Consider the following 25,552-nt stretch of genomic DNA (forward strand, 5'->3'; position numbering starts at 1 on the left):
TACAGGTACCAGCGAGCCCGTTTTTCTCCCGCATGCTGGTACTTGTGGTTCTCCAAGTACCAGCTTGCGGGGGAGGCTTGCTGGGACTTGTAGTACTACTGGGAAAAACAATATTCATGTCATTTTCCTCAAGGCTATCAGCCTCCCATCCGCAGCCCTTGGATGGGGGGGACAGCCTCGGGCTTCACCCCTGGCCCTTGGGTGGCTGGGGGGGGAGACCCCTTGATTGAAGGGGTCCCCACTCCCCCAAGGTACCCCGGCCAGGGGTGACTAGTTGGATATTTAATGCCACGGCCGCAGGGCACTGTATAAAAGTGACCCCCGGCTGTGGCATTATCTGTCCAGCTAGTGGAGCCCGATGCTGGTGTATAAAATACGGGGGACCCCTACTCTTTTTGTCCCCCGTATTTTTTGCACCAGCACCAGGCGCAGAGCCCGGTGCTGGTTTTAAAAATACGGGGGATCCCCTGTCCAATTTTTCCCCGGATTTTTAGAACCAGGACCAGCTCGAAGAGCCCGAGGCTGGTTATGCTTTGGAGGGGGGACCCCACGCCATTTTTTTTCGGGTTTTTCCCGTTTTTTTAAAATCGCGGCAAAATCCATCAAATCGGCCGTTTTTCGCCCGCGCAACTGTCGAATACGTTTTCCATTGAATATGGTGAATTTCGGCAACCACTTGCCGAAATTGGACGGTCGAATCGTGTTGAATTTAAAAACGGCGATAATTTGCCGCGATTCGCCGCTAATTGCATATACTCCTAAAGCTTTTAAAAATGCAAAGTGGTGATGTTACCCATAACATTCAATCAGATTCTGTCTATCATTTCTCTATTGCATTCTAGAAAATGATAGACAGATCTGACTGGTTGCTATGGACAATATCACTACTTTTCAATTTTAGAAGCTTTAGTAAATATACCCCTGAGCGTTCACTTCCTGCCTAACATATCCAACTCCTTCACAGGTGCCACTGTAACAAGATTATAAATGTTAATTCACTTCACCCGTCAGTGGTTTTAATTTTATGGCTGATCGGTGGATTTCTATTGTGAAATCTGACCTGCTAAACATGTAGTGTACTCAAATGTACTCGTACTGTATATATTATAAGTACAATAAATGAAATATTTTAAAAAAAACATAAATAACTTCACCTAAGTTCTGCCAGGATTTAAAAGTAGTCTTTTATTATTCTCCAAAATATTATATGCACTCTATTAAAGCTTTTCACGTTGCAACAGGCTCAACAAGAAAGCTTGTGCAAGACCAGAAAATAAATCTACCTGCCTGTCTTTGTAAGACACTTTTCATTACAAAATTATATCAATAGGAACATTTATAAACGCATCTCTATTTGACATCATATAAAATAAACTAATTTCAATATTTGACTCAAGATTTGTACATGAAACATTTACAATATTTACACGGCAATAATATAACAAAAAAAAGTATTTACAAAAAGTCGAAAGTGCAAGGCTGTATTAACCCTTTAAGTGCCGCATACCAATGTAAAAGGAACAAATAAAAAAAATGAACACACGTAAAGTGGGGTTATTTGATAAACATGAAACAATATTTGTAAACATTAGCCTATAAAAAAGGGCATTTTTGAAATTGTTCTATAGGAAACTGTACAAAACTACTATCTGATTGTTTTCAATGGGCAATACCTCATTTTCACACACCTAATTGTTCTGTTTAAGCGTTTTAAAAACCCATATTGAAATATGATATATAATTTGCAATCATAATATTCATGGTAAATAATGTTTCAAATGACAGCTTAAAAAAACTTAATTTTATTTTTTCTGTTAGAATTTGTGATGTTTAAAAGAAATGGCATTTCTAGAACTGACCCACTTCCAAGTTAATAAATTATGTGCAGTTAGCTTAGGTAGAAAAAAAAATACTTACACTATAGATTATTCCAAGAGTGAGAATTAGGTTTTGTTTGTTTTTTATAGACCACTTTTTACAAATTCCACTTTTATAAAATACCTCTCATAGGAATAATTATTATAACATATAACCCGCTTAAAAACATTAAGAAAAAAATGACAGAGGAAATTCACACCCATGGCAGCAAAATCTGGAGAAAAGTTAGTATACACACATTCTAAACCGAGTGAAAATTGGAAAACCACAGGTTTCCTACATCTGAACAAACACTGAAAGAAACAAAAACAAGCACTTGATCCATAACATCTCCTTAACATGGATCTAAATTAATTCAGGTTCTTTTATACACGCCCAAAAAAATTTGGCTCCTGTAATGCAGACTGTTTGAGTAGACAGAAGCTAAAGTGAAAATGCACAGTAATCAATGACAGCCAATAAAAAAATAGCTTTCTTTAGTGTGCCATACATCTTAGGAGCGATTCCCCGATAGTGACCCAATTCTCAGATAGGCAGACTCTGATGATTGGCAAAAATCAGCATGTTAAAAATCCCAGACTCACAGAATTGGGGGAATCAAGATTGTCCAAAATATTGGAGTTTGCCGATCACCCAACCCAGGCATCGGCAGAACAGGGAATTGCCCCAATAGATACCTGATGTATGGGCCCCTTAACTTGCACTAGACTTATTGAAGTTAATTGCTGACTGGCTATTTTTTTTTATCTATGGCATGCTCATACTTTACTCTCACTGTATCTAGACCAGGTTTGGACTGGCCCACAGGGGTACAGGGGAAACCACCGGTGGGCCCCACTGTCTGGGGCCGCTCCTCCTCCTCTAAGGATCAGGTTCCAGACTGTGCACTTGAAGTATACATATGTTACCTTATACTGGACTACGGTGTATTTTCTACAGTGCATTGCTGTTATTAAACTGTTATTTATCTGGTACATTATCATGCATGCAGTAGCTGAATTGACTGTATATATTTATGAAGGGGCCCAGACCTTGCACTCCCTAAGGGTTAGTCAAACCAATGTGGTGGCAGGCCACACCCCCTGTGCAGACTGGCCACACCCCTAAACATGGGCCCCTACCACTGCATTCCTCCGTCGGGCCCTACATGTCCCAGTCCGACACTGATCTAGTCTATCGCTATTCTAAAAATAAAAATAAATGGTGGTAACACAAAAAGTCTGAACTTAGTATCGTTCACATATGTGCGCTGGAAAGAAGCAACACATGAAAATGATTTCACTCTTTAACAAATACAATATATTGTGGTAACACATGAGGAATAGACTGTGCCATGTTGTAAAATGTTAAATGCAGTGTTAATATTTTAGATTTTAATAGTGTGAATGAGCCAACCATACAAATAATGAACTCATCCTATTTTTTAAATGCCCTTTAGGTTTTAGTGTGGCTTAAAAGTATATTAACAAACAGGTGTGAATAAGCTTCTAAGTTAACAACGGGATATATTTACAAAAGTGCGGGTTTACAGAAGTGGAGATGTTGCCAATAGCAACCAATCATATTCTTGTTATTTATCTAGCACCTTCTAGAAGATAATAACTAGAATAAGATTGGTTTCTATGGGCAGCATATCCACTTCTAGAAATCTGTACTTTAGTAAATATACCCCCTGGGGAATTTATAAGTAAAATTTGATACAAACACATCATTTTTTTCTCCAGGGTCCATAGGCATCCACAGGGATGACCTTGGGATATGATAGTGGAGACCAGGAACAGGTACTAAACAGTTAAGCACCATTACATGTAAGTGTCAAATCCAACATACAACGCTATTGTATTATATCTTAGACAAAAATAAGATATAAAGAAAAATTATTTTTCCACCCATATGTTTGTGTAACTGCCTGGAAATGAATCACTTGTCAAAATGTGTATTTTTTGGCACTCAGATGGATAAAATGAGAGTTATTACACTGCATTTATTAAAAAGTCAGTTATAATGAAATCTAAATATAGCACCTAATGGTTTTGTTAAAGGGTTTCCAAAATATCCTTTTTAGTGTTTATTGCTTTTTAATAGTGAGATTCCGCTAACCAACAGTGACATTATACTGTGCTATATGATGTATCACAAGTTCTAAATAACTTCTTTCAATTCTGCACAAACATTAAACCTTAAAGTCACCATCAGGTTTACTCATGATGCAGTGAAGAGTGTAGGAGTGAGCCAGGGGAGAGGTTGCCCATTGCAACCAAGCAGCTGCTCTGTATAATTTTACACAATGCACTTGATAAATGTTTCTTCAAAGCTGATTGGTTGCCGTGGCTCACTTCTACACTCTTTTCACTGCTTCATGAACATACCCCATGTCACTTACAGATAGCAGAAGTCATTATGTGGGGGCAGATTACTAAATCTTCTAAAAATTAAAAGTGGTGCTGTTGCCCTTAGCAACCAATCAGATTCTAGCTATCATTTGTCTATTGAATCCTACAAAATGATAGACAGCATCTGATTGGTGGCTATGGGTAACCCCAGAACTTTTCATTTTTAGAAGCTTTGGTAAATCTATCACTCAGACATCACATTCCAGCTATGATTTTCCTAGGCATTAGTACATCACATTACATACTCATGAATACTAATTCAACACATTAGTGTAGGGTTGCTATATGTTCCAGTTTTCCTAGACATGGCCATAACTAGGGGGGGCTAAGGGGTCACGTGCCCCGGGCGCGAAAGTTTAGGGGGCGCGGGGAAAGCTGCCTGGCTCCCTCGGCCAGCTGCTCCTCCAATCTCGCCTCCCTCAATTGCCTCCCGCAGACGCGTATGGTGCCGTCATGGACCTGCCCCTGCTGCAAGTCTCTATGTTGGCCTCTGTCTTCCCGTCCGGCAGTGTCTCCTGCCTACTGGATTATAGATGCTGCGCGGAGCCGAGGCGGCAGCTGTGCACACACCGTCACCTGTGGCCCCTCTGATATCCGGCACCCGCTCCAAGCCACGAACGCTGGCCTCACTGCATGTAGGCTAAGGACCAAACTCCACTCTCGGCTATCTACTCCAGCGGTGAGTGGAGATATATTATTTATATATTTTTATTTATTTATTTTATATATATATATATATATATATAGTAGATATATAGATAGATATATTCAAATAAGTCCGGCACTCTCCTCTTAACCTCCTGCGTACCAGTGCAGCTGTAAATATACTCTGGAGGTTCGCAATTATAGAAAACATGCACTGCACTGCAGTTGTTAAGAAATTAATATTTTACTCTATGCTAATTACAACGTTTCTGGGATTGCACACCCCGTCTTCAGGAAGCATACAAAAAACGTATGCTTCCTGAAGATGAGGTGTGCAATCCCGAAACATCATAATTATTATGAAGTAAAATATGCAGTGCATGTTTTCTACCATTGAGAACCTCCGGAAGAGTGTGAGTGAGTGTGTGTGTGTGTGTGTGTGTGTGTGTGTGTGTGTGTGTGTATATATATATATATATATATATATATATATATATATATATATAAATATATATATATATACATACACACACACACATCTGTGCATGGAAAGCCGGCACTCACTGTTAATAAACTGGAAGTGTGCCTGGGTGCCATCAAGTAAAGTTTCATGTATTCATAAAAAATTTAGTCAGGACATTACGAAATTTATATGAATAAATTAAACCTTGGCAAGCCAGGAAAACCTCCTGCAAACTGCTTGCATTTGGACCCATGAGTGCCGCATCTCGTTGGATGGATATTTATATATATATATATATATATATATATATATGTGTGTGTTAATAAGGGGTACTACTGTGCAGTGTAATGAGATTAAGGGTGCACTACTGTGTGGCGTAGTTTGGAATTTTTTTGTAATTTTATTGAATTTTGTTTGTGTGTGTGTGGGATATACCAGAATCAGAGACTGTATCCCAGCGTCCCAAAGACCGTCTTCGGGATGCTCAAATGTTCAGTTTCATGGAGAAGACGGCTGGAGTGGTAGTCTAGTGCCAAGCCAGGATCTGCGGCTGGTTACATGGAGGATGTGGGGAGAAGGCAGCCATTTGGGGGACAACGAGAGGTGGGGAATGCATAGAGGTAACATAACTCAAAGGGGTGGCTACAGAGAGGAAAGAATCGCAGACTGCACACTGACCACCACCTCACAACCACTACACCTCCTCCCCCCCCCCCAGGAGCCACACACAGTATTTTAAACATATTTTTTTAAGAGGGTCTGGCCAATCCCATCGCAATCTTTTTGTATGGGCTCAATGGGCAGTTATCCAAGAGCCCCAGGAGTATAAGGGCCCCAGGCTGATAGCGGAGGGTCTCCATGGGTGCTGTATTTTTGAAAATTGGCCCTGGGGAAACGGAGATATCCAACTTCAAAGCAGTGGTTCCCATCCAAGCTTGTTAATTGCTCTTCCGAGCCAGAGGGTATACTTCAACGCTGGGACTCTCCCCTGTCGGTGGACACTGTCAGCTCTTCTCTGCCCAAAAGCAGAGATAAAAGCTTTCCAGCAGCTGATCCCTGCTCCAGCTCCACACGCCTGGAATGCAGTTTTATATCTTTATCGGTGGATTGCTCTGGTTCCAGAACTCTGATCCCCAAGTCCCCAGTACCTCCTGAAAGGTGGGACATTCTAGTTTGGTATCCTATTGAAAGCTAAGAAATCTATTTCCAGGAACTGGAGATATCTGCAGTCAAGCAAGCTGCCCTCCCACCGGAACATGATAAATATTAAGCCCACTCTACTATTCACCGCTACATGGAAGTCATGTACCGGGGCCCCTTTATTCAGCCCAATGCCCCCTTCTACAGTTTAGTGTTCTCCCTCCCACTACATCTCCCACCATCTGTGCAGTAAAGGAGTAATTAGCAGAAATTTCTGCTCCAGGACCTACATGCTGTGCAGAAGATAGAACACCCCCTACCACCCACGGGACATCGAAGCTGCCAATGATAGCACCCCTTACCCCTACCGCTGGAGGATGTGTAGGGGCCCCAGTGCATTGCTTTGCCCAGGACCCTACAATGCTGTTAAGACGGCCCTGGTCATGCCTATGGATTTGTCCACTCACCCAGTGCGTCCTCAGATTTTTATTTTTTAAATATAGCAACCCTACATTAGTAGGTGAAATGTCCAGTGAGGAACAATAATACCCTCTATAGCTTTCTATTTACAGAACAGGCATTACAGTACCTTTTGTGAATCAGTACAAAACTAATCCAATTTGCTTGATAAGTGTTATTTTTCAATTTTGATAAAGTTATTTAAGAAACATAAAATAACAATTCTTCTTCGCCATCACCTCTGGTTGATAAAAAATAGCCAGTAATTAATTAGCTTAGTTTGCTGTATGAATAGACACGTCATTTTTTTTTTCTTTTTGGATATATTATTTATAAAATAATAATAGCCCACAGTGTTATCCCATAAGGGACATAAATATAGAAGAAATAATAAAATAATATATCATTAGCACAACAGCGCTATAGCTGGGACGGCTTGGCGGATTGCACCTGCCAGTACACATCAACCTGACACACACTTTTAGTTAAAGGTACCAAATGAAATCCTACCTTACTTATTCAGCAAGTATGAATTAAGGATAGCTGGGTTCAGGGAACATTCTGTGGTAATTTCCAATGCAAACAAAGCACCACTTTAACAAACTGTATAAAACCAAATAAACAGGACTAACATAGCGTTTCAGCATACAATCTACCTTTGATCAGACTATTCATAGGATGACTTAATACAAATTGAACGTCGTTTTTAACATGTAGCACATTAAATAACATATGACAAAAACATTCAAATAAATCTGCTCCACGGTATAAAATAATATCCATATAATATTTTCCATTAAAGTCACCTACAGATCCTGGAGGCAGCCATTTTTTGGGCTACCAATTCATTAACTGGTGACACTGATGCATGAGGCACTTCATCCTGCGGGTAAGCTTCCAGTACAGATTATAAGCCATAGGTTTGCTACTTTTGTATGTTTAAATGATGGTTCTGTGTTATGGACCAAAACACACTTATGCAAAACATGTTATTATCACTATGACAATCAAGGTCTTATGGAAGTCCCTGAAACTCCCACCCCCAGCTTTGGCTTACAGCCTAGCATCAAATATGACATGGAGATGTTAATAAAGAGACTTTATTTTCCTCTGACGTCTGCAAAATCATTATCACATTCTGAGAATCCAGTAGCTTAGTGTGTATAATATGTGTATTTGCATACCACCCAACAGTCCTGTTATTTAGTGTTATCAGGTGTTGCCTAAACTGCTGCAATATCTCATTTATGACTGTTGTGAAGTATGTGTGTTTGTCATACTACGTTAGCCCATGTCTGGATTTACTGGCGATAACCCAGTCCGACACTGACAGTGTAACCAGTGCTTTAATATAGCCCTTATTCATCATTTTGCGGCATTTCATAGGGCTCTGGCATATATAGACTGTCTGTGCTAAGTAACAATCTATCACTACAATGAAATCATTTGGTATTCCAGAGATATCCTACCAACTAGCAAAGCTATTCATTTATATTCCTTTCTTTTGATACAAAACAATACAAGCTGGGTATTTACAAAATGTGTAAATGTCTCATAAATAAATAACATAATATGTAAAAGTGACACTTAAATTACAAGCTGCCACTGTTTGCTGTCCATTAGCGCAGTCATTCTAACTGTGGATAATTGTTTTCTGAGACAGGAAGAGACAATAAAAAAAACGGTCTGCATGTTGTGCCCAGATGTTCAGTCTGGTAGACTGGCATAACATGCCCCAAGCTGCCCATTCTGCAGTCTAGGAACAGTTTCATGTGTAATTCATTTATCCCATGCATTTGCTTTGGTATGTAAGCACATAAGCAGCGCGTCAGTTTTGTTTAATAACCTCTCAGTAAAAACAGTTAAGCAAAACTAACGGCTAAACAGATACTATCCTCTCTGTGCTAGAATGGGTATAGAGCAGTGATGGGGAACCTTTGACACGCCAGCTGTTGTTGAAGTACACATCCCAGCATGCCCTGCTACAGTTTTAGCATAGCCAAGTAGCAAAACTGTAGCAGGGCATGCTGGTATGTGTAGTTTAACAACAGCTGGAGCGCTAAAGGCTCCCCATCACTTGTATAGAGTGTTGGGGTGCATCTACTTGCAATACATTTTTCAAAAAATAACGCGTATCTATGCAATAAATATATATATTAAACTCTGATCTCCTGTAATAATATATGAACACATATGATGCATACCTACATACAGTAAATGCAGCATTCATCTGTATTACAATACTGGAAATACCCATACAACCAGGCCATATAAAGGACATATATTCAACTTTTGATGTCTGGCCTGGAAACTCACGCTATATACTGTAGCCAACCAGCACCAGGCTGGAGTATGAAGACAAGCTACCTGCAGGACTCAACCGTAGGTTGGAGCTCCTATAATATATCTCTTGCTATTTGGTACACTTTGGCATTAAACTTCAGATTAATTTATGGACAAACTGATGACCAGTTTAGAAGCACAAATCTAAGCAATTTTGAAACAAAAGTAGTCTTAAAATAATTGGCTAAGTAAATTTATCTTTTATGGTACAGAAAAATAGTGCCTGAGGTTATTTTATCTAGATAAATATAGCTATATTGTGACTGCCACACTGACCGACATTATCTGTATGACACTGTATCACCAAGTATACTTTGCTGGACATGAATATTCTTAAAATAGTCCTTAGTCACTTGTTCGGTAAGCTTTGGCAGTCCAGAGAAGAACCCCTGATATACACTTTGGTATATAGGTGTATAGTCTAGAACTCAGAGTTTTTCTTGGTTCTTGATAAAGGCAGCTGGGAATCCAATTTATTGGTTTGTTGCTTTATGCCCTTGCTTCTTTTGCCCATTGTTGCTCAGCCTGTCTCCAATGAACACTTAGCCCTTCAACACCATCTCCTGTGGGCTGGGCCTGGGCTAGACATTGGGCTCCCTTTAGCCCTTCAGTTACTGTTGCACAGCTATGGTTTCTAAGGTCCTATTCTCCTTGCTGTTGTGTCATGGGAGCTGCATCTCTGGGAGATCGGATATATTGCCAGACTGACTTTGCTGTTGCGGATGCAGAAAATAGCCCATAGTTGTCTGCTGTGGAATGTGAGGCTGCTGGAACATGTGCTGGGACTGGTTTGCCTGCATTGATTCTGGAGTCTGCATCTGAAACGCACAGGGCAAAGTCAGCGGCCGCATTTACATGCAAAAACACACGCACCAATATGTTCAGAAATTAATATATATACATACATACAGTGAATACTAAAAGGCACCTCTTATTTTCTGCTAAAAGCAAACAATTGTGACTTGAAATATATTTTTAAAAAAATGTGCCCTCCTTAAATCCTAAATGCAGCTAAATATCAAATTGCTTAAATGTGTAAAATCCCATTCCTACCTCATTCTAAGCCACCATTAGCTTTGTTTACCGTATGGAGTATATTACTGCCACTCTCCACGACACTCCAGATCACTTTATCAAAACCTGGTCTCCTTGGGCTGAACACTTCGAGGCTGAGCCACTTTACAGTTTAAAACTTGCTTAGATGTAACCTTCTATAGCGAGGCACAGCGATGCACAGACCGTACCTTTCCTATTCCCTGCTCCTTTGCGTCTCTTCTCCTCTACTTTTGCAGTGCACACTTCCACATATTTTTTTCTTTGATTTGTTTTATCTCATATCTACTGCACTGGCCTAATTTTTCCCCTGTGTAAACAGTCACACAGGGCTTTATTTATGGAGTAGCGACTTTTGTAAGCTACCACTTCCCAGCAGGTTAAATATGAAAACTGAAAGCAGTACTCACAGTCAGTGTAAAGCACGCCAGACTTTGACACTGAATGTTATTGCCGCTTTAAATTTTAACCAGAAAGCAATTAGGAGGTTAGGGTTAGGCATTATGGGGAAGCATCCAGAAGTCACTGTCAGCTGACCACCAGATCTGGAATACACAGCTGGAGCTGCCAGAACCGCCAACCAGGTAAGACACCACTGGACCACTAGGCATGTTTTGTTGACATTCTAATCATGTTGGCATTTCATCATGATGAATGTTGACAAATTATACTGAACACATCGAGGTATACAGCCATGGCCAAAAGTTTTGAGAATAACACAAGTATTGTTTTTTACAAAGTTTGCTGCTTAAGTGTTTAGACTTTTTGTCAGATGTTACTATGTTATACTGAAGTAAAATTACAAGCATTTCATAAGTGTCGACGGTTTTTACTGACAATTACGTTAAGTTTATGCAAAGTGTCAATATTTGCAGTGTTGACCTTTCTTTTTCAAGACCTCTGCAGTTCGCCCTGGCATGCTGTCAATCAACTTCTGGACCACATACAGACTGATGGCTGCCCATTCTTGCCTAATCAATGCTTGGAGTTTGTCAGAATTTGTGGGTTTTTGTTTGTCTACCCACCTCTTGAGGATTGACCACAAATTCTCAATGGGATTAAGGTGTAGGGAGTTTCCTGGCCATGGACCCAAAATTTTCAACGTTTTGTTTCCCAAACCACTTACAGAAGTTATCACTTTTGCCTTACGGCAAGGTGCTCCATCATTCTGGAAAAGGCTTGTTTGTCACCAAACTGTTCTTGGATGGTTGAAAGAAGTTGCTCTACCATTCTTTATTCATGGCTGTGTTCTGAGGCAAAATTGTGAGTGAGCCCACTCTCTTGGCTGAGAAGCAACCCCACACATGAATGGTCTCAGGATGCTTTACTGATGGCATGACACAGGACTGATGGTAGCGCTCACCTTTCCTTCTCAGAATATCAGTCTGTCCCTGATGTTTTTCCTGGAGAGAAGTGGCTTCTTTTCTGCCCTTCTTGACACCAGGCCATCCTCCAAACGTTTTCGCCTCACTGTGCGTGCAGATGTACACCTGCCTGCTGTCATTCCTGAACAAACTCTGCACTGGTGATGCCCTGATACCGTAGCTGAATCAACTTTAGAAGATGTTCCTGGCACTTGCTGGACATTCTTGGGCGCCCTGAAGCCTTCTTCACAACTATTGAACCTCTCTCCTTGAAGTTCTTGATGATCCGATAAATGGTTGATTTAGGTGCAATCTTACTAGCAGCAATATCCTTGCCTGTGAAGCTCTTTTTGTGCAAAGCAATGATGACTGCACGTGTTTCCTTGCAGGTAACCATGGTTATCAGAGGAAGAACAACGATTTCAAGCACCACCCTCCTTTTAAAGCTTCCAGTCTGTTATTCTAACTAAATCAGCATGACAGAGGGATCTCCAGCCTTGTCCTCGTCAACACTCTCATCTGTGTTGACGAGAGAATCACTGACATGATGTCAGCTGGTCCTTTTGTGACAGAGCTGAAATGCAGTGGAAATGTTGTTTTTTGGGATTAAATTAATTGTCATGGCAAAGAGGGACTTTGAAATTAATTGCAATTAATCTGATCGCTCTTCATGGCATTCAGGAGTATCTGCAAACTGCCATCATAAAAACTGAGGCAGCAGATTTTGTGAAAATTAATATTTTTGTCATTCTCAAAACTTTTGCCCATGGCTGCACATGTTCCCATATAAAATATGACACATGGCTCAACAAACTCCTAAAAATTAGGTCAAAGAAGCTGTGCCCTCGATGAACAGGACATGTGTCCTTCTCAATGTACAGGCTCCAAAAGAGAGCCAATACTAACATCTAACTGGCACCTCAGAATGCCATGATCATATCCTGGTTTTCTGGAGCCCCACATTTGACCATGCTTAGAGGGGAAATTGTCACAGATCATGTTGGCATTTATACATTTTTGCTGATAACAAGAATGAGGGTGGGTTAACAATGATGCACAATGACAGATTTAAGACTGATGCAGAGATTAGTGATGGAAAGTTGACTGTAATAATAATGTAAGAAGGTGGGGTTACTAATGACTGACGATTGGACGGATTATTGAGGATGAGCTGGACCATTATGATGGGTATAATGATGAATAGGTAATGGATGCAGGCTGACCATTATAGGAGGGGCATACCAATAGGGGCATTACAGAGATAGGATGTTAGCAATATGGTATTAGTGAGCTGTGATGTTAGTAAATAAGTTTGAAATGAAGTAAAGGGAATAAAGAATACATTTTAGAGAGAGGTACATGAATAAGAAGAAAATCTTTATGGGGAGTAGGGAATTGTTATTTGATGGATGAAAGACGCTATGAGTGTGGAGTTTACGTGTACTCCCTGTGCTTGTGTGTGTTTCCTCTGGGAATTCTGGTTTCCTCCCACACTCCAAAAATATATTGGTGGGTTAATTGGCTCATGTGGTAGGGAGTATAGAGTGTAAGCTACACAGGGGCAGGACTGATGTTACAGGCCAAATATTCTCCATAAGCTGCGGAATATGTGTGTGCTATATAAATAACTGCTAATAAATAAAGGGTGAGTTGTGTGGAGAGTGGACGAGGGTATGTATGGTTTGCTATATATTAGCAGATAATGCATACAATGTTCTAAAAAAAAGCACTGATTTGACATATTATGTCATAGTTACCATATGGCTGCACGTAAAGGCATAAAGTAAGTTACCTGAAGGTAGAGATGCTGAGGCTGGACTGTTTGCTGCTGCAGGTGATGTAGATGAAGTGCAGTGTGAGTCTGTTGTGGAGCGAATGTAGTCTGGGGGATCATAACTGAAGGGGTATACGCTGGGGGTGGAGGAGCAGCAATCACTGCGCTGCATGTGATTGGCTGCATCTGCAATGAGGGAGGTCCCATTTGCTGATCCTGGACAAACCTGGCAAAGAAATACAAGAAATATAAATGTGACAAAAAAGCATAAAGTAGAACTAAGAAAATATGCTTACAGGACACAAATTATACATGACTTGGCCTTATAGCCATATTTTGGAGGCGTTACAGTCTGTATTATCATAAATATTGGTTCAGCCCACAGAATTAGTAACTAAGCCAATTGCATTAGTGAACCTGTTACTGTGCCACCAGTGGGTGTAGGTGATAGGTTCCAATTTCCAGCCATCATTGTTTTTAGTTTGAAACGAGATACGCGAGTACTGTACATCAGATATTTCCATTCATCAAACAAGCACAGACTCAAATCCAGTGCTATTCGTTTATTAAACACCTATTTGAATGGCAGCGACCGCTGGCATCTCATTCATATACAGTACATAGTTTAGTAGTTTTCCCTTTAGTTATGTAACTGCCTTGAGCACTTGCTGAGATATTACATTTGTACCTCAAATGCCTGTCTTGTGTGTAGTCAGGTGGCTGCCCTCTGTCCACACTGTCTGCTGGAATCCGTGAAGAAGCAACAGTAGAAGGGTGAGTTTGTGAGAACATCATAGTGTTGTTGTATAGGGGCATCACAATGTTACCATGAGTCTGTAAGGATAGAGCTGCGTGCTGTGTCTGATTGCCTCTCATTAACCTTTGATGCCGTTGTAACTGTTGCTGCTGTTGCTGTTTCTGTAGCTGCTGATGTTGCTGCTGCTTTTGCAACTGCTGCTGCTGTTTCTGCAAATGTTGCTGGTGATGCTGCTGCTGTTGTAGCTGTTGCTGCAGTTGCTGTTGGTGCTGTAATTGTTGCTGCTGTACTCGGTGCTGTTGGGTCTGAGGGTGTTGCTGGTGTGTTGCATTCTTTTTAAATCCATGCAAAATATAAACAAATATTAAATATAAAAATGGCAAGATTTTAAATAGTACAAATACATAGTTTTAGGTATAGGCACACACTGTAAATGTCATGAATGTGTATTTTCTGCAATCATTCGTATAGGACTACAATTACATACATTATTCACAATTCATATGATTCATTAGTGTTCAAAATGTTTCATATTCTTTTACACATAATATTTTACAACCTTAGGCGGTTATTTGTTAGCAAACCAAAAAAGCACACAAGTGGGCAAAACCATGTTGCACTGCAGGTGGGGCAGCTGTAATATGTGCAGAGAGATTTGGGCGGTTTATATTATTTCTGTGCAGGGTAAATACTGGCTGCTTACTTTTTATACTGCAATTTAGATTTCAGTTTAAACACACCCTACCCAAATCTAACTCTCTCTGCACATGTTACATCTGCCCCACCTGCAGTGCAACATGGTTTTGCCCAGTTGCTAACGTTTTTGGTTTGCCAACAAACCTGAATAAGGCCCTTAGGGGGGTCATTCCGAGTTGATCGCACGCTGCCGATTTTCGCAGCGATCAGGTTACTACTGCGCATGTGTAAGCACCACAATGTGCACGCGCGTCATACGGGTACAAACAGCATTGTTGCTGTGCTAGTGACGATTCCATTCGCACAGCCGTTCGCAAGGAGATTGACAGAAAGAGGGCGTTTTTGGGTGTCAACTGACCGTTTTCTGGGAGTGGTAGGGAAAACGCAGGTGTTTGCAGGGCAGGTGTCTGACATCAATTCCGGGCCCAGATAGGTTGAAGTGATCGCAAGGGCTGAGTAAGATCAGACCTACTCTGAAACTGCAAAAAATGTTTTCGTCCCGCTCGGCTGCACATGCGATCGCACACTTGCAAAGCGAAAATACACTCCCCCGTGGGCGGCGACTATGCGTTTTCACGACTGCTAAAAACAGTTAGCGAGCGATCAACTCGGAATGAGGGCCTTAGTGTCTGACCTTAGAATCTATGATACTTTTAGGTACAGTTATTGAGTAATATATTTGAGTTTATAGAAATACTCCATTTCCCTCCACATTTAAATGTTTTTTTGTTGGGCGTGTATGCAATTTGAGAAACGCCACTGGCGTCATTAGGGGGTGTGTGAATTGCATTGGGTGTCACCCTCTGATGGGATGGCACAGAAATGCTGGCTCCTTCTCAGTGACCGGGAGCCGGGTGCTGCGGTGTGACATTATCATGCAGGGCCTAGTTCCTGTCACTGGGTAGGAGCTGACAGTGCAGGGAGAGTCTCTGGGGTAGCCCACCATCTTTGGGAAAGCTGGGCATGCCCCAAAGAGCTGCAAATCGTGAGGCTACAGTATGCCCCCTTTTTGGTTGTAATAAGGTATGGGCAGTGCATGGGGAGGATGTTTGTCACATTGAGTCTCACCAACTCCGGTAACGCCACTGGATCACGCTACCATGAGTGTGTTGTAGGGAGGCCAATCCCGGGATCGGGATTGGCGGGATCCCGGGATTTAGGCCCAAAAAACGGATGGAATTCAATCCCGGGATTGGAAGCTCCAATTCCAGGGATTGAGGGATCAGCGTTGAGCATCCTCAGGACGCTCAGACGCTTCCCGGCTTCCTCCTAACGATTCCCCAGCGCAGCGTGACATGCAGTGAGAAGTCACGCTGCGCCATCACCCACCGCTGACCGCCTCCGAGAGAGAGAAGATGATGTTTTCCACCTGCCTGCCTGCGATATATGGTTGGTTATGTATGCGGGGCTGGGCGAGGGGACGGCCACATAGGAAACCCAGGATTGACCATTTTTCAATCCCGATAGCCGAGATGGAGAAAATGACCCAGGATTGGCCTCCCTAGTGTGTTCTATAAACTCGCAGATTTAACATCTGCCTAAGGAAAATATAATAAACAGTAAGGAGTGAGCAGCCATAACAATGACTGAGCTGCTATTGTTGATGATGTGGCGGTGGAGTTTTGGCATATATGGAAGACAGTATATACTCGCCCACTGAAAGTGAAAACCCTATAGGGGAGATACATGATAAATACATTGTTAGAGAGTTATTAGAAGGGATATAGGGGTTATAATTGTATATTAAGGTCCACTCCAAAACTTGTCCTTTAAGATGTTTGTGGGTTCCAAATTCCTTGACAACACCTAATGGGTTACTTGCAACCCAAAATAAGACTGCTCCAATATAGAGATGAAAATAAGAATTTACTTACCGATAATTCTATTTCTCGGAGTCCGTAGTGGATGCTGGGGTTCCTGAAAGGACCATGGGGAATAGCGGCTCCGCAGGAGACAGGGCACAAAAGTAAAGCTTTCCGATCAGGTGGTGTGCACTGGCTCCTCCCCCTATGACCCTCCTCCAAGCCAGTTAGGTACTGTGCCCGGACGAGCGTACACAATAAGGGAGGAATTTTGAATCCCGGGTAAGACTCATACCAGCCACACCAATCACACCGTACAACTTGTGATCTAAACCCAGTTAACAGTATGATAACAGCGGAGCCTCTGAAAAGATGGCTCACAACAATAATAACCCGATTTTTGTAAGTATGTACAAGTATTGCAGATAATCCGCACTTGGGATGGGCGCCCAGCATCCACTACGGACTCCGAGAAATAGAATTATCGGTAAGTAAATTCTTATTTTCTCTATCGTCCTAGTGGATGCTGGGGTTCCTGAAAGGACCATGGGGATTATACCAAAGCTCCCAAACGGGCGGGAGAGTGCGGATGACTCTGCAGCACCGAATGAGAGAACTCCAGGTCCTCCTTAGCCAGGGTATCAAATTTGTAGAATTTAGCAAACGTGTTTGCCCCTGACCAAGTAGCTGCTCGGCAAGTTGTAAAGCCGAGACCCCTCGGGCAGCCGCCCAAGATGAGCCCACCTTCCTTGTGGAATGGGCATTTACATATTTTGGCTGTGGCAGGCCTGCCACAGAATGTGCAAGCTGAATTGTATTACACATCCAACTAGCAATAGTCTGCTTAGAAGCAAGAGCACCCAGTTTGTTGGGTGCATACAGGATAACAGCAAGTCAGTTATCCTGACTCCAGCCGTCCTGGAACATATTTTCAGGGCCCTGACAACATCTAGCAACTTGGAGTCCTCCAAGTCCCTAGTAGGTGCAAGGCACCACAATAAGCTGGTTCAGGTGAAACACTGACACCACCTTAGGGAGAGAACTGGGGACGAGTCCGCAGCTCTGCCCTGTCCGAATGGACAAACAGATATGGGCTTTTTTGAGAGAAAAACCACCAATTTGACACTCGCCTGGTCCAGGCCAGGGCCAAGAGCATGGTCACTTTTCATGTGAGATGCTTCAAATCCACAGATTTGACTGGTTTTAAACCAATGTGATTTGAGGAATCCCAGAACTACGTTGAGATCCCACAGTGCCACTGGAGGCACAAAAGGGGATTGTATATGCAATACTCCCTTGACAAACTTCTGGACTTCAGGAACTGAAGCCAATTCTTTCTGGAAGAAAATCGACAGGGCCGAAATTTGAACCTTAATGGACCCCAATTTGAGGCCCATAGACACTCCTGTTTGCAGGAAATGCAGGAAACGACCGAGTTGAAATTTCTTTGTGGGGCCTTCCTGGCCTCACACCACGCAACATATTTTCGCCACATGTGGTGATAATGTTGTGCGGTCACCTCCTTTCTGGCTTTGACCAGGGTAGGAATGACCTCTTCCGGAATGCCTTTTTCCCTTAGGATCCGGCTTTCCACCGCCATGCCGACAAACGCAGCTGCGGTAAGTCTTGGAACAGACATGGTACTTGCTGAAGCAAGTCCCTTCTTAGCGGCAGAGGCCATAAGACCTCTGTAAGCATCTCTTGAAGTTCCGGGTACCAAGTCCTACTTGGCCAATCCGGAGCCATGAGTATAGTTCTTACTCCTCTACGTCTTATAATTCTCAGCACCTTAGGTATGAGAAGCAGAGGAGGGAACACATACACCGACTGGTACACCCACGGTGTTACCAGAACGTCCACAGCTATTGCCTGAGGGTCTCTTGACCTGGCGCAATACCTGTCCCGTTTTTCGTTCAGACGGGACGCCATCATGTCCACCTTTGGTATTTCCCAACGGTTTACAATCATGTGGAAAAAACTTCCCGATGAAGTTTCCACTCTCCCGGGTGGAGGTCGTGCCTGCTGAGGAAGTCTGCTTCCCAGTTTCCATTCCCGGGATGAAACACTGCTGACAGTGCTATCACATGATTTTCCGCCCAGCGAAAAGTCCTTGCAGTTTTTGCCATTGCCCTCCTGCTTCTTGTGTCGCCCTGTCTGTTTACGTGGGCGACTGCCGTGATGTTTTTCCCACTGGATCAATACCGGCTGACCTTGAAGCAGAGGTCTTGCTAAGCTTAGAGCATTATAAATTTACCCTTAGCTCCAGTATATTTATGTGGAGAAAAGTCTCCAGACTTGATCACACTCCCTGGAAATTTTTTCCTTGTGTGACTGCTCCCCAGCCTCTCGGGCTGGGCTCCGTGGTCACCAGCATCCAATCCTGAATGCCGAATCTGCGGCCCTCTAGAAGATGAGCACTCTATAACCACCACAGGAGAGACACCCTTGTCCTTGGATATAGGGTTATCCGCTGATGCATCTGAAGATGCGATCCGGGCCATTTGTCCAGCAGATCCCACTGAAAAGTTCTTGCGTGAAATCTGCCGAATGGAATTGCTTCGTAGGAAGCCACCATTTTTACCAGGACCCTTGTGCAATGATGCACTGTTTTTAGGAGGTTCCTGACTAGCTCGGATAACTCCCTGGCTTTCTCTTCCGGGAGAAACACCTTTTTCTGGACTGTGTCCAGAATCATCCCTAGGCACAGCAGACGTGTCGTCGGATCAGCTGCGATTTTGGAATATTTAGAATCCACCCGTGCTGTTGTAGCAGTATCCGAGATAGTGCTACTCCGACCTCCAACTGTTCCCTGGACTATGCCCTTATCAGGAGATCGTCCAAGTAAGGGATACTTAAGACGCCTTTTCTTCGAAGAAGAATCATCATTTCGGCCATTACCTTGGTAAAGACCCGGGGTGCCGTGGACAATCCAAACGGCAGCGTCTGAAACTGATAGTGACAGTTCTGCACCACGAACCTGAGGTACCCTTAGTGAGAAGGGCAAATTTGGGACATAGAGGTAAGCATCCCTGATGTCCCGGGACACTATATAGTCCTCTTCTTCCTGGTTCGTTATCACTGCTCTGAGTGACTCCATCTTGATTTGAACCTTTGTAAGTGTTCAAAAAATTTTTTAGAATAAGTCTCACCTAGCCTTCTGGCTTCAATACCACAATATAGTGTGGAATAATACCCCTTTTCTTGTAGTAGGAGGGGTAATTTAGTTATCACCTGCTGGGAATACAGCTTGTGAATTTTTTCCCATACTGCCTCCTTGTCGGAGGGAGACCTTGGTAAAGCAGACTTCAGGAGCCTGCGAAGGGGAAACGTCTCGACCTTCCAATCTGTACCCCTGGGATACTACTTGTAGGATCCAGGGGTCCTGTACGGTCTCAGCGCCATGCTGAGAACTTGTCAGAAGCGGTGGAACGCTTCTGTTCCTGGGAATGGGCTGCCTGCTGCAGTCTTCTTCCCTTTCCTCTATCCCTGGGCAGATATGATCTTATAGGGACGAAAGGACTGAGGCTGAAAAGACGGTGTCTTTTTCTGCAGAGATGTGACTTAGGGTAAAAACGGCGGATTTTCCAGCAGTTGCCGTGGCCACCAGGTCCGATGGACCGACCCCAAATAACTCCTCTTCCTTTATACGGCAATACACCTTTGTGCTGTTTGGAATCTGCATCACCTGACCACTGTCGTGTCCATAACATCTTTGGCAGTTATGGACATCGCATTTACTCATGATGCCAGAGTGCAAATATCCCTCTGTGCATCTCGCATATATAGAAATGCATCCTTTAAATGCTCTATAGTCAATAAAATACTGTCCCTGTCAAGGGTATCAATATTTTTAGTCAGGGAATCCGACCAAGCCACCCCAGCTCTGCACATCCAGGCTGAGGCGATCGCTGGTCGCAGTATAACACCAGTATGTGTGTATATACTTTTTATGATATTTTTCCAGCCTCCTGTCAGCTGGTCCTTGAGGACGGCCCTATCTATAGACGGTACCGCCACTTGTTTTGATAAGCGTGTGAGCGCCTTATCCACCTTAAGGGGTGTTTCCCAACGCGCCCTAACTTCTGGCGGGAAAGGGTATACCGCCCATAATTTTCTATCGGGGGGAACCCACGCATCATCACACACTTTATTTAATTTATCTGATTCAGGAAAAACTATGGTAGTTTTTTCACATCCCACATAATACCCTCTTTTGTGGTACTTGTAGTATCAGAAATATGTAACACCTCCTTCATTGCCTTTAACGTGTGGCCCTAATAAGGAATACGTTTGTTTATTCACCGTCGACACTGGATTCAGTGTCCCTGTCTGTGTCTGTGTCGACCGACTAAAGTAAACGGGCGTTTTAAAACCCCTGACGGTGTTTTTGAGACGTCTGGACCGGTACTAATTGTTTGTCGGCCGTCTCATGTCGTCAACCGACCTTGCAGCGTGTTGACATTATCACGTAATTTCCTAAATAAGCCATCCATTCCGGTGTCGACTCCCTAGAGAGTGACATCACCATTTCAGGCAATTGCTCCGCCTCCTCACCAACATCGTCCTCCTACATGTCGACACACACGTACCGACACACAGCACACACACAGGGAATGCTCTGATAGAGGACAGGACCCACTAGCCCTTTGGAGAGACAGAGGGAGAGTTTGCCAGCACACACCAAAAACGCTATAATTATATAGGGACAACCTTATATAAGTGTTTTCCCTTATAGCATCTTAATATATAAGCATATCGCCAAATTAGTGCCCCCCCTCTCTGTTTTAACCCTGTTTCTGTAGTGCAGTGCAGGGGAGAGCCTGGGAGCCTTCCCTCCAGCCTTTCTGTGAGGGAAAATGGCGCTGTGTGCTGAGGAGATAGGCCCCGCCCCTTTTTCGGCGGCCTCGTCTCCCGCTCTTAACGGATTCTGGCAGGGGTTAAATATCTCCATATAGCCTCCGGAGGCTATATGTGAGGTATTTTTAGCCAAAATAGGTATTCATTTGCCTCCCAGGGCGCCCCCCTCCCAGCGCCCTGCACCCTCAGTGACTGCCGTGTGAAGTGTGCTGAGAGGAAAATGGCGCACAGCTGCAGTGCTGTGCGCTACCTTTAGAAGACTGAGGAGTCTTCTGCCGCCGATTCTGGACCTCTTCTTACTTCAGCATCTGCAAGGGGGCCGGCGGCAAGGCTCCGGTGACCATCCAGGCTGTACCTGTGATCGTCCCTCTGGAGCTGATGTCCAGTAGCCAAGAAGCCAATCCATCCTGCACGCAGGTGAGTTCACTTCTTCTCCCCTCTGTCCCTCGTTGCAGTGATCCTGTTGCCAGCAGGACTCACTGTAAAGTAAAAAACCTAAGCTAAACTTTCTCTAAGCAGCTCTTTAGGAGAGCCACCTAGAATTGCACCCTTCTCGGCCGGGCACAAAAATCTAACTGGCTTGGAGGAGGGTCATAGGGGGAGGAGCCAGTGCACACCACCTGATCGGAAAGCTTTACTTTTGTGCCCTGTCTCCTGCGGAGCCGCTATTCCCCATGGTCCTTTCAGGAACCCCAGCATCCACTAGGACGATAGAGAAAATAGATTTCTTTTCTAGCCACTCACTGTGAAACGCGTCATCATGACCCCACCCCACAGTGTGATGCTCATCTATGGAGCCTGTCAACTATAATGGCCACTATAGGCCTGGCTGCTGCTGCTTAAGTAAAATATGGGGTAAAGAGAGAATATGGCTCTGTTGTAACTGTTTAGTTACCTGGTTGGATGTCACATACTGGTGACTTGAGGATAATTGAGATCCACAAAAACGTTTGGAACTCATGATGGGTTGAGACTTCTTTCCCATTGCCAGACCTTGCCTGGCCACTACACCCTGCTGGCGGGACACCCTCCTCGGGTCCGGATGCTGCACATTATTTAATCCCAGTGGGATCGGCTGCTGCATCATCATCTTTACAGGAGACACAACAAAATATGGTGTGAGATCTTTGGAGTACGTTCATAGCAAGAGGTAGGCCTAACAAGTGTGTAGTCTGAGGCTACAAATGAATAATGCCCCTCTCACCGCTTTCACAAACAAACAGAATAAGTTGTATTAGTGTGGTGTCCATTGTAAAATACAAATATCAGCACTTTATTCATCAGTATCTTGATGAGTAGGAAGAAAATACTCAATTAGACCTTATTATAGGCATTATATAGATTTTGTTTTAATAACAAGAATTCTCACTACAAACCTTCTTTTTTAGAATTTCAGAATTGTAAACAGGCATTTTCAGGATATCTTTTGTGTGGGATCCGGTCTGAAGATCGACAGTGTCTAGGTCGACAATGTTTAGGTTGACAGTCACTAGGTCGACATGGATGGAAGGTCGACAGGGTTTCTAGGTCGACATGTGCTAGGTCGACAGGTCTAAAGGTCGACATGAGTTTTTCACATTTTTTTTTCTTTTTTTTAATTTTTTCATACTTAACGATCCACGTGGACTACGATTGGAACGGTAAAGTGTGCCGAGCGAAGCGAAGGCACCATGCCCGAAGCATGGCGAGCGAAGCGAGCCATGCGAGGGGACGCGGTGCACTAATTTGGGATCCCGGTCACTCTACGAAGAAAACGACAAAAAAAAACCCTCATGTCGACCTTTAGACCTGTCGACCTAGCACATGTCGACCTAGAAACCCTGTCGACCTTCCATCCATGTCGACCTAGTGACTGTCGACCTAGACACTGTCGATTTGATGAACCACACCCCTTTTGTGTAACCCATGAATCATGGCCACTTTCTACTGTATATTGTTTTTCAACTGTAACCATACATGAGAGAACTGTTGAGGGTCCTTTCTCCCCAAAGTTGGTCACTTCCATATATTTCCCATCTGGGCTATTGTAACCTCCCCCTTACTAACTTTCAGTTCATTTTCTATTTCTCCATTATAATATGACTAATGCCAAACTCATTTAGATCACCCATTGCTCTATCTCTGCTTGTTCTTTCTGTGACTCCCTACACTGACTTAATATGCCTGTTAGGGATCAATGAACTATCCGATAATGTTGGACTAGCCTCCACTTTGGTAAACTCATTATACTCATCATGTCTATTTTCCCCAATAGAACGTAACTTATGAAATGCACTGCCTGCTTTATAATCATAATGTTTTCACTCAAAAAAGGAAAGTACAGTATATCCAAATACTTTCTCACTCAACCATTGTTTGAACACGTTCTCATTCCATCACATACAGTACATATATAGTACATACTGGTTTGACAACTGCAATCTTCCTTTCCCTGTGTCTCACCAACTCCTATCACCCTTAGATTGTAAACTCATGGGGGCTTTGGCTAAGGAATATCTGTCTATTTCAGCAAAATGTGATACACAGATCATCTACATAAACACTACAGTGTTTTGTATTTGCATTTTTAAATTCTTTTCTACTTTATCTTTTTTCATGTTTATCTGTTTGACTTTTATTCTCATTACTGGCAAATTAACAGGAACATCAAAAATCAAACTAAAAACACAATGTCTACACAAATTAGAACAAACTGAAAAATAAATCCGAAGAAACAAAATACAAGTGTATGCATTACCGTGGACATTCATTTCTTTGGTGGTTTTGTGTTGTGCTTGCAAACTGCACACACACCGGACGAAGAAAGTACCAACACTTACCGACCTTACAAAACAGCGCTTACTGCTCTTATAGCACTGGCGATCTGGCCTATAATGGGGAGTGACCCTACCATGATTTATATCCACTTATCTGTTGTGATTTCCTAAACCTTTCTTAGAAACTCATATATTTGTTTCCTGTGGTCTCATGCTTGATACCTGCAGATTGGAATCCTGCACTAGCTGTAGTTGCTCCTTGATGACATGCAGTTCTTCCTGCTGAGTTTTTATGTCTGCTTGTAATATCCGCGTTCTTTCCTCCAGCTGCTCTTTCAGTTGGTTCACCATTTGGTTGGGATAATGATACACTGGCTGCAAAAGAAATATAAAAGTATTATGCAAGGAACAGTAAAAGAATAGGCCCTGTTGTGTGAATGTTTTAGGCCAGTGCTTAAAACACATTACAGTTGTTAAATACAGCTGCCACCCCTCCACCTCACTATGTAGTCTCTGCCCTATTCTCCCAATGTGTCCACCCATATTTCCTATTGGGGGAATTCAATTAGCTGTGTGTAGCAGGCTAATTGATCCCCTGGGGCTATCCAATTAGTTCCAAAGCCAGCAGTGGTCTAGGATTTTTTTCACCTGCCTCAGCAGGTTGAAAATAATAACCTCCATAATTTGGGGGTTCTGTGTGTTACTGTTAACGGCCGTTAATACATGTTAATGCCCATTAACACATTAAGGTAATTTGTCGTTAACTAGGCTATCAGGAGAAGTTGGGAGTCTAAGTGAATAGCCTCGGGCGCCTCCTGTTTTCACCTGCTGTAATTTGCCATGGGTAATTGAATTCCCTCCATAACAGAGTACAAACTCGTATAAATTAAGAGCCTAAAGTTAGTCATTATGGTCCCATGCAACCATGGAAGATAACCCCATATGAGGACAAAGAAAATAAACTCTTTTGATTTTAATTAAACTACAGTTCATAGTTTTTCACCAAATGTTAATGCCATGTTGCTAATGTTAGAAAAGTGCTGAAACAATGTTTTTTTTATTAAATAAATATGTTATTTTTTCACTGCTCTTTTAAAGAGAATAGGGAGATGACCCTCTTCAGTTGCTCAAATCTGCACTTCCAGTTGCACTATCATGAACTATCATCCACA

The 25,552-nt window shown here is 42.8% G+C and overlaps 1 protein-coding gene across 2 annotated transcripts in view; it reads right to left on the reverse strand.

The window, feature by feature from the left end:
• Positions 1–8,060: 8,060 nt before the first annotated feature.
• The window catches only part of PASD1 (PAS domain containing repressor 1), a 252,224-nt gene continuing 234,732 nt past the window's right edge, over positions 8,061–25,552 (reverse strand). The window contains exons 17-21 of one of the 2 annotated variants that reach the window (XM_063937368.1): positions 24,603–24,755; positions 22,520–22,714; positions 14,201–14,601; positions 13,531–13,738; positions 8,061–10,139 (exon numbers count right to left, since the gene is read on the reverse strand). In XM_063937368.1, coding sequence (XP_063793438.1) covers positions 9,984–10,139; positions 13,531–13,738; positions 14,201–14,601; positions 22,520–22,714; positions 24,603–24,755 — 1,113 coding nt within the window. In that variant the 3' untranslated portion in view covers positions 8,061–9,983. The remainder of the gene's footprint in view (positions 10,140–13,530; positions 13,739–14,200; positions 14,602–22,519; positions 22,715–24,602; positions 24,756–25,552) is intronic. The other variant, XM_063937369.1, reaches the window with a different exon arrangement.

The sequence above is a fragment of the Pseudophryne corroboree genome, chromosome 8 (assembly GCF_028390025.1).
Source record: "Pseudophryne corroboree isolate aPseCor3 chromosome 8, aPseCor3.hap2, whole genome shotgun sequence".
Lineage (NCBI taxonomy): Eukaryota > Metazoa > Chordata > Amphibia > Anura > Myobatrachidae > Pseudophryne > Pseudophryne corroboree.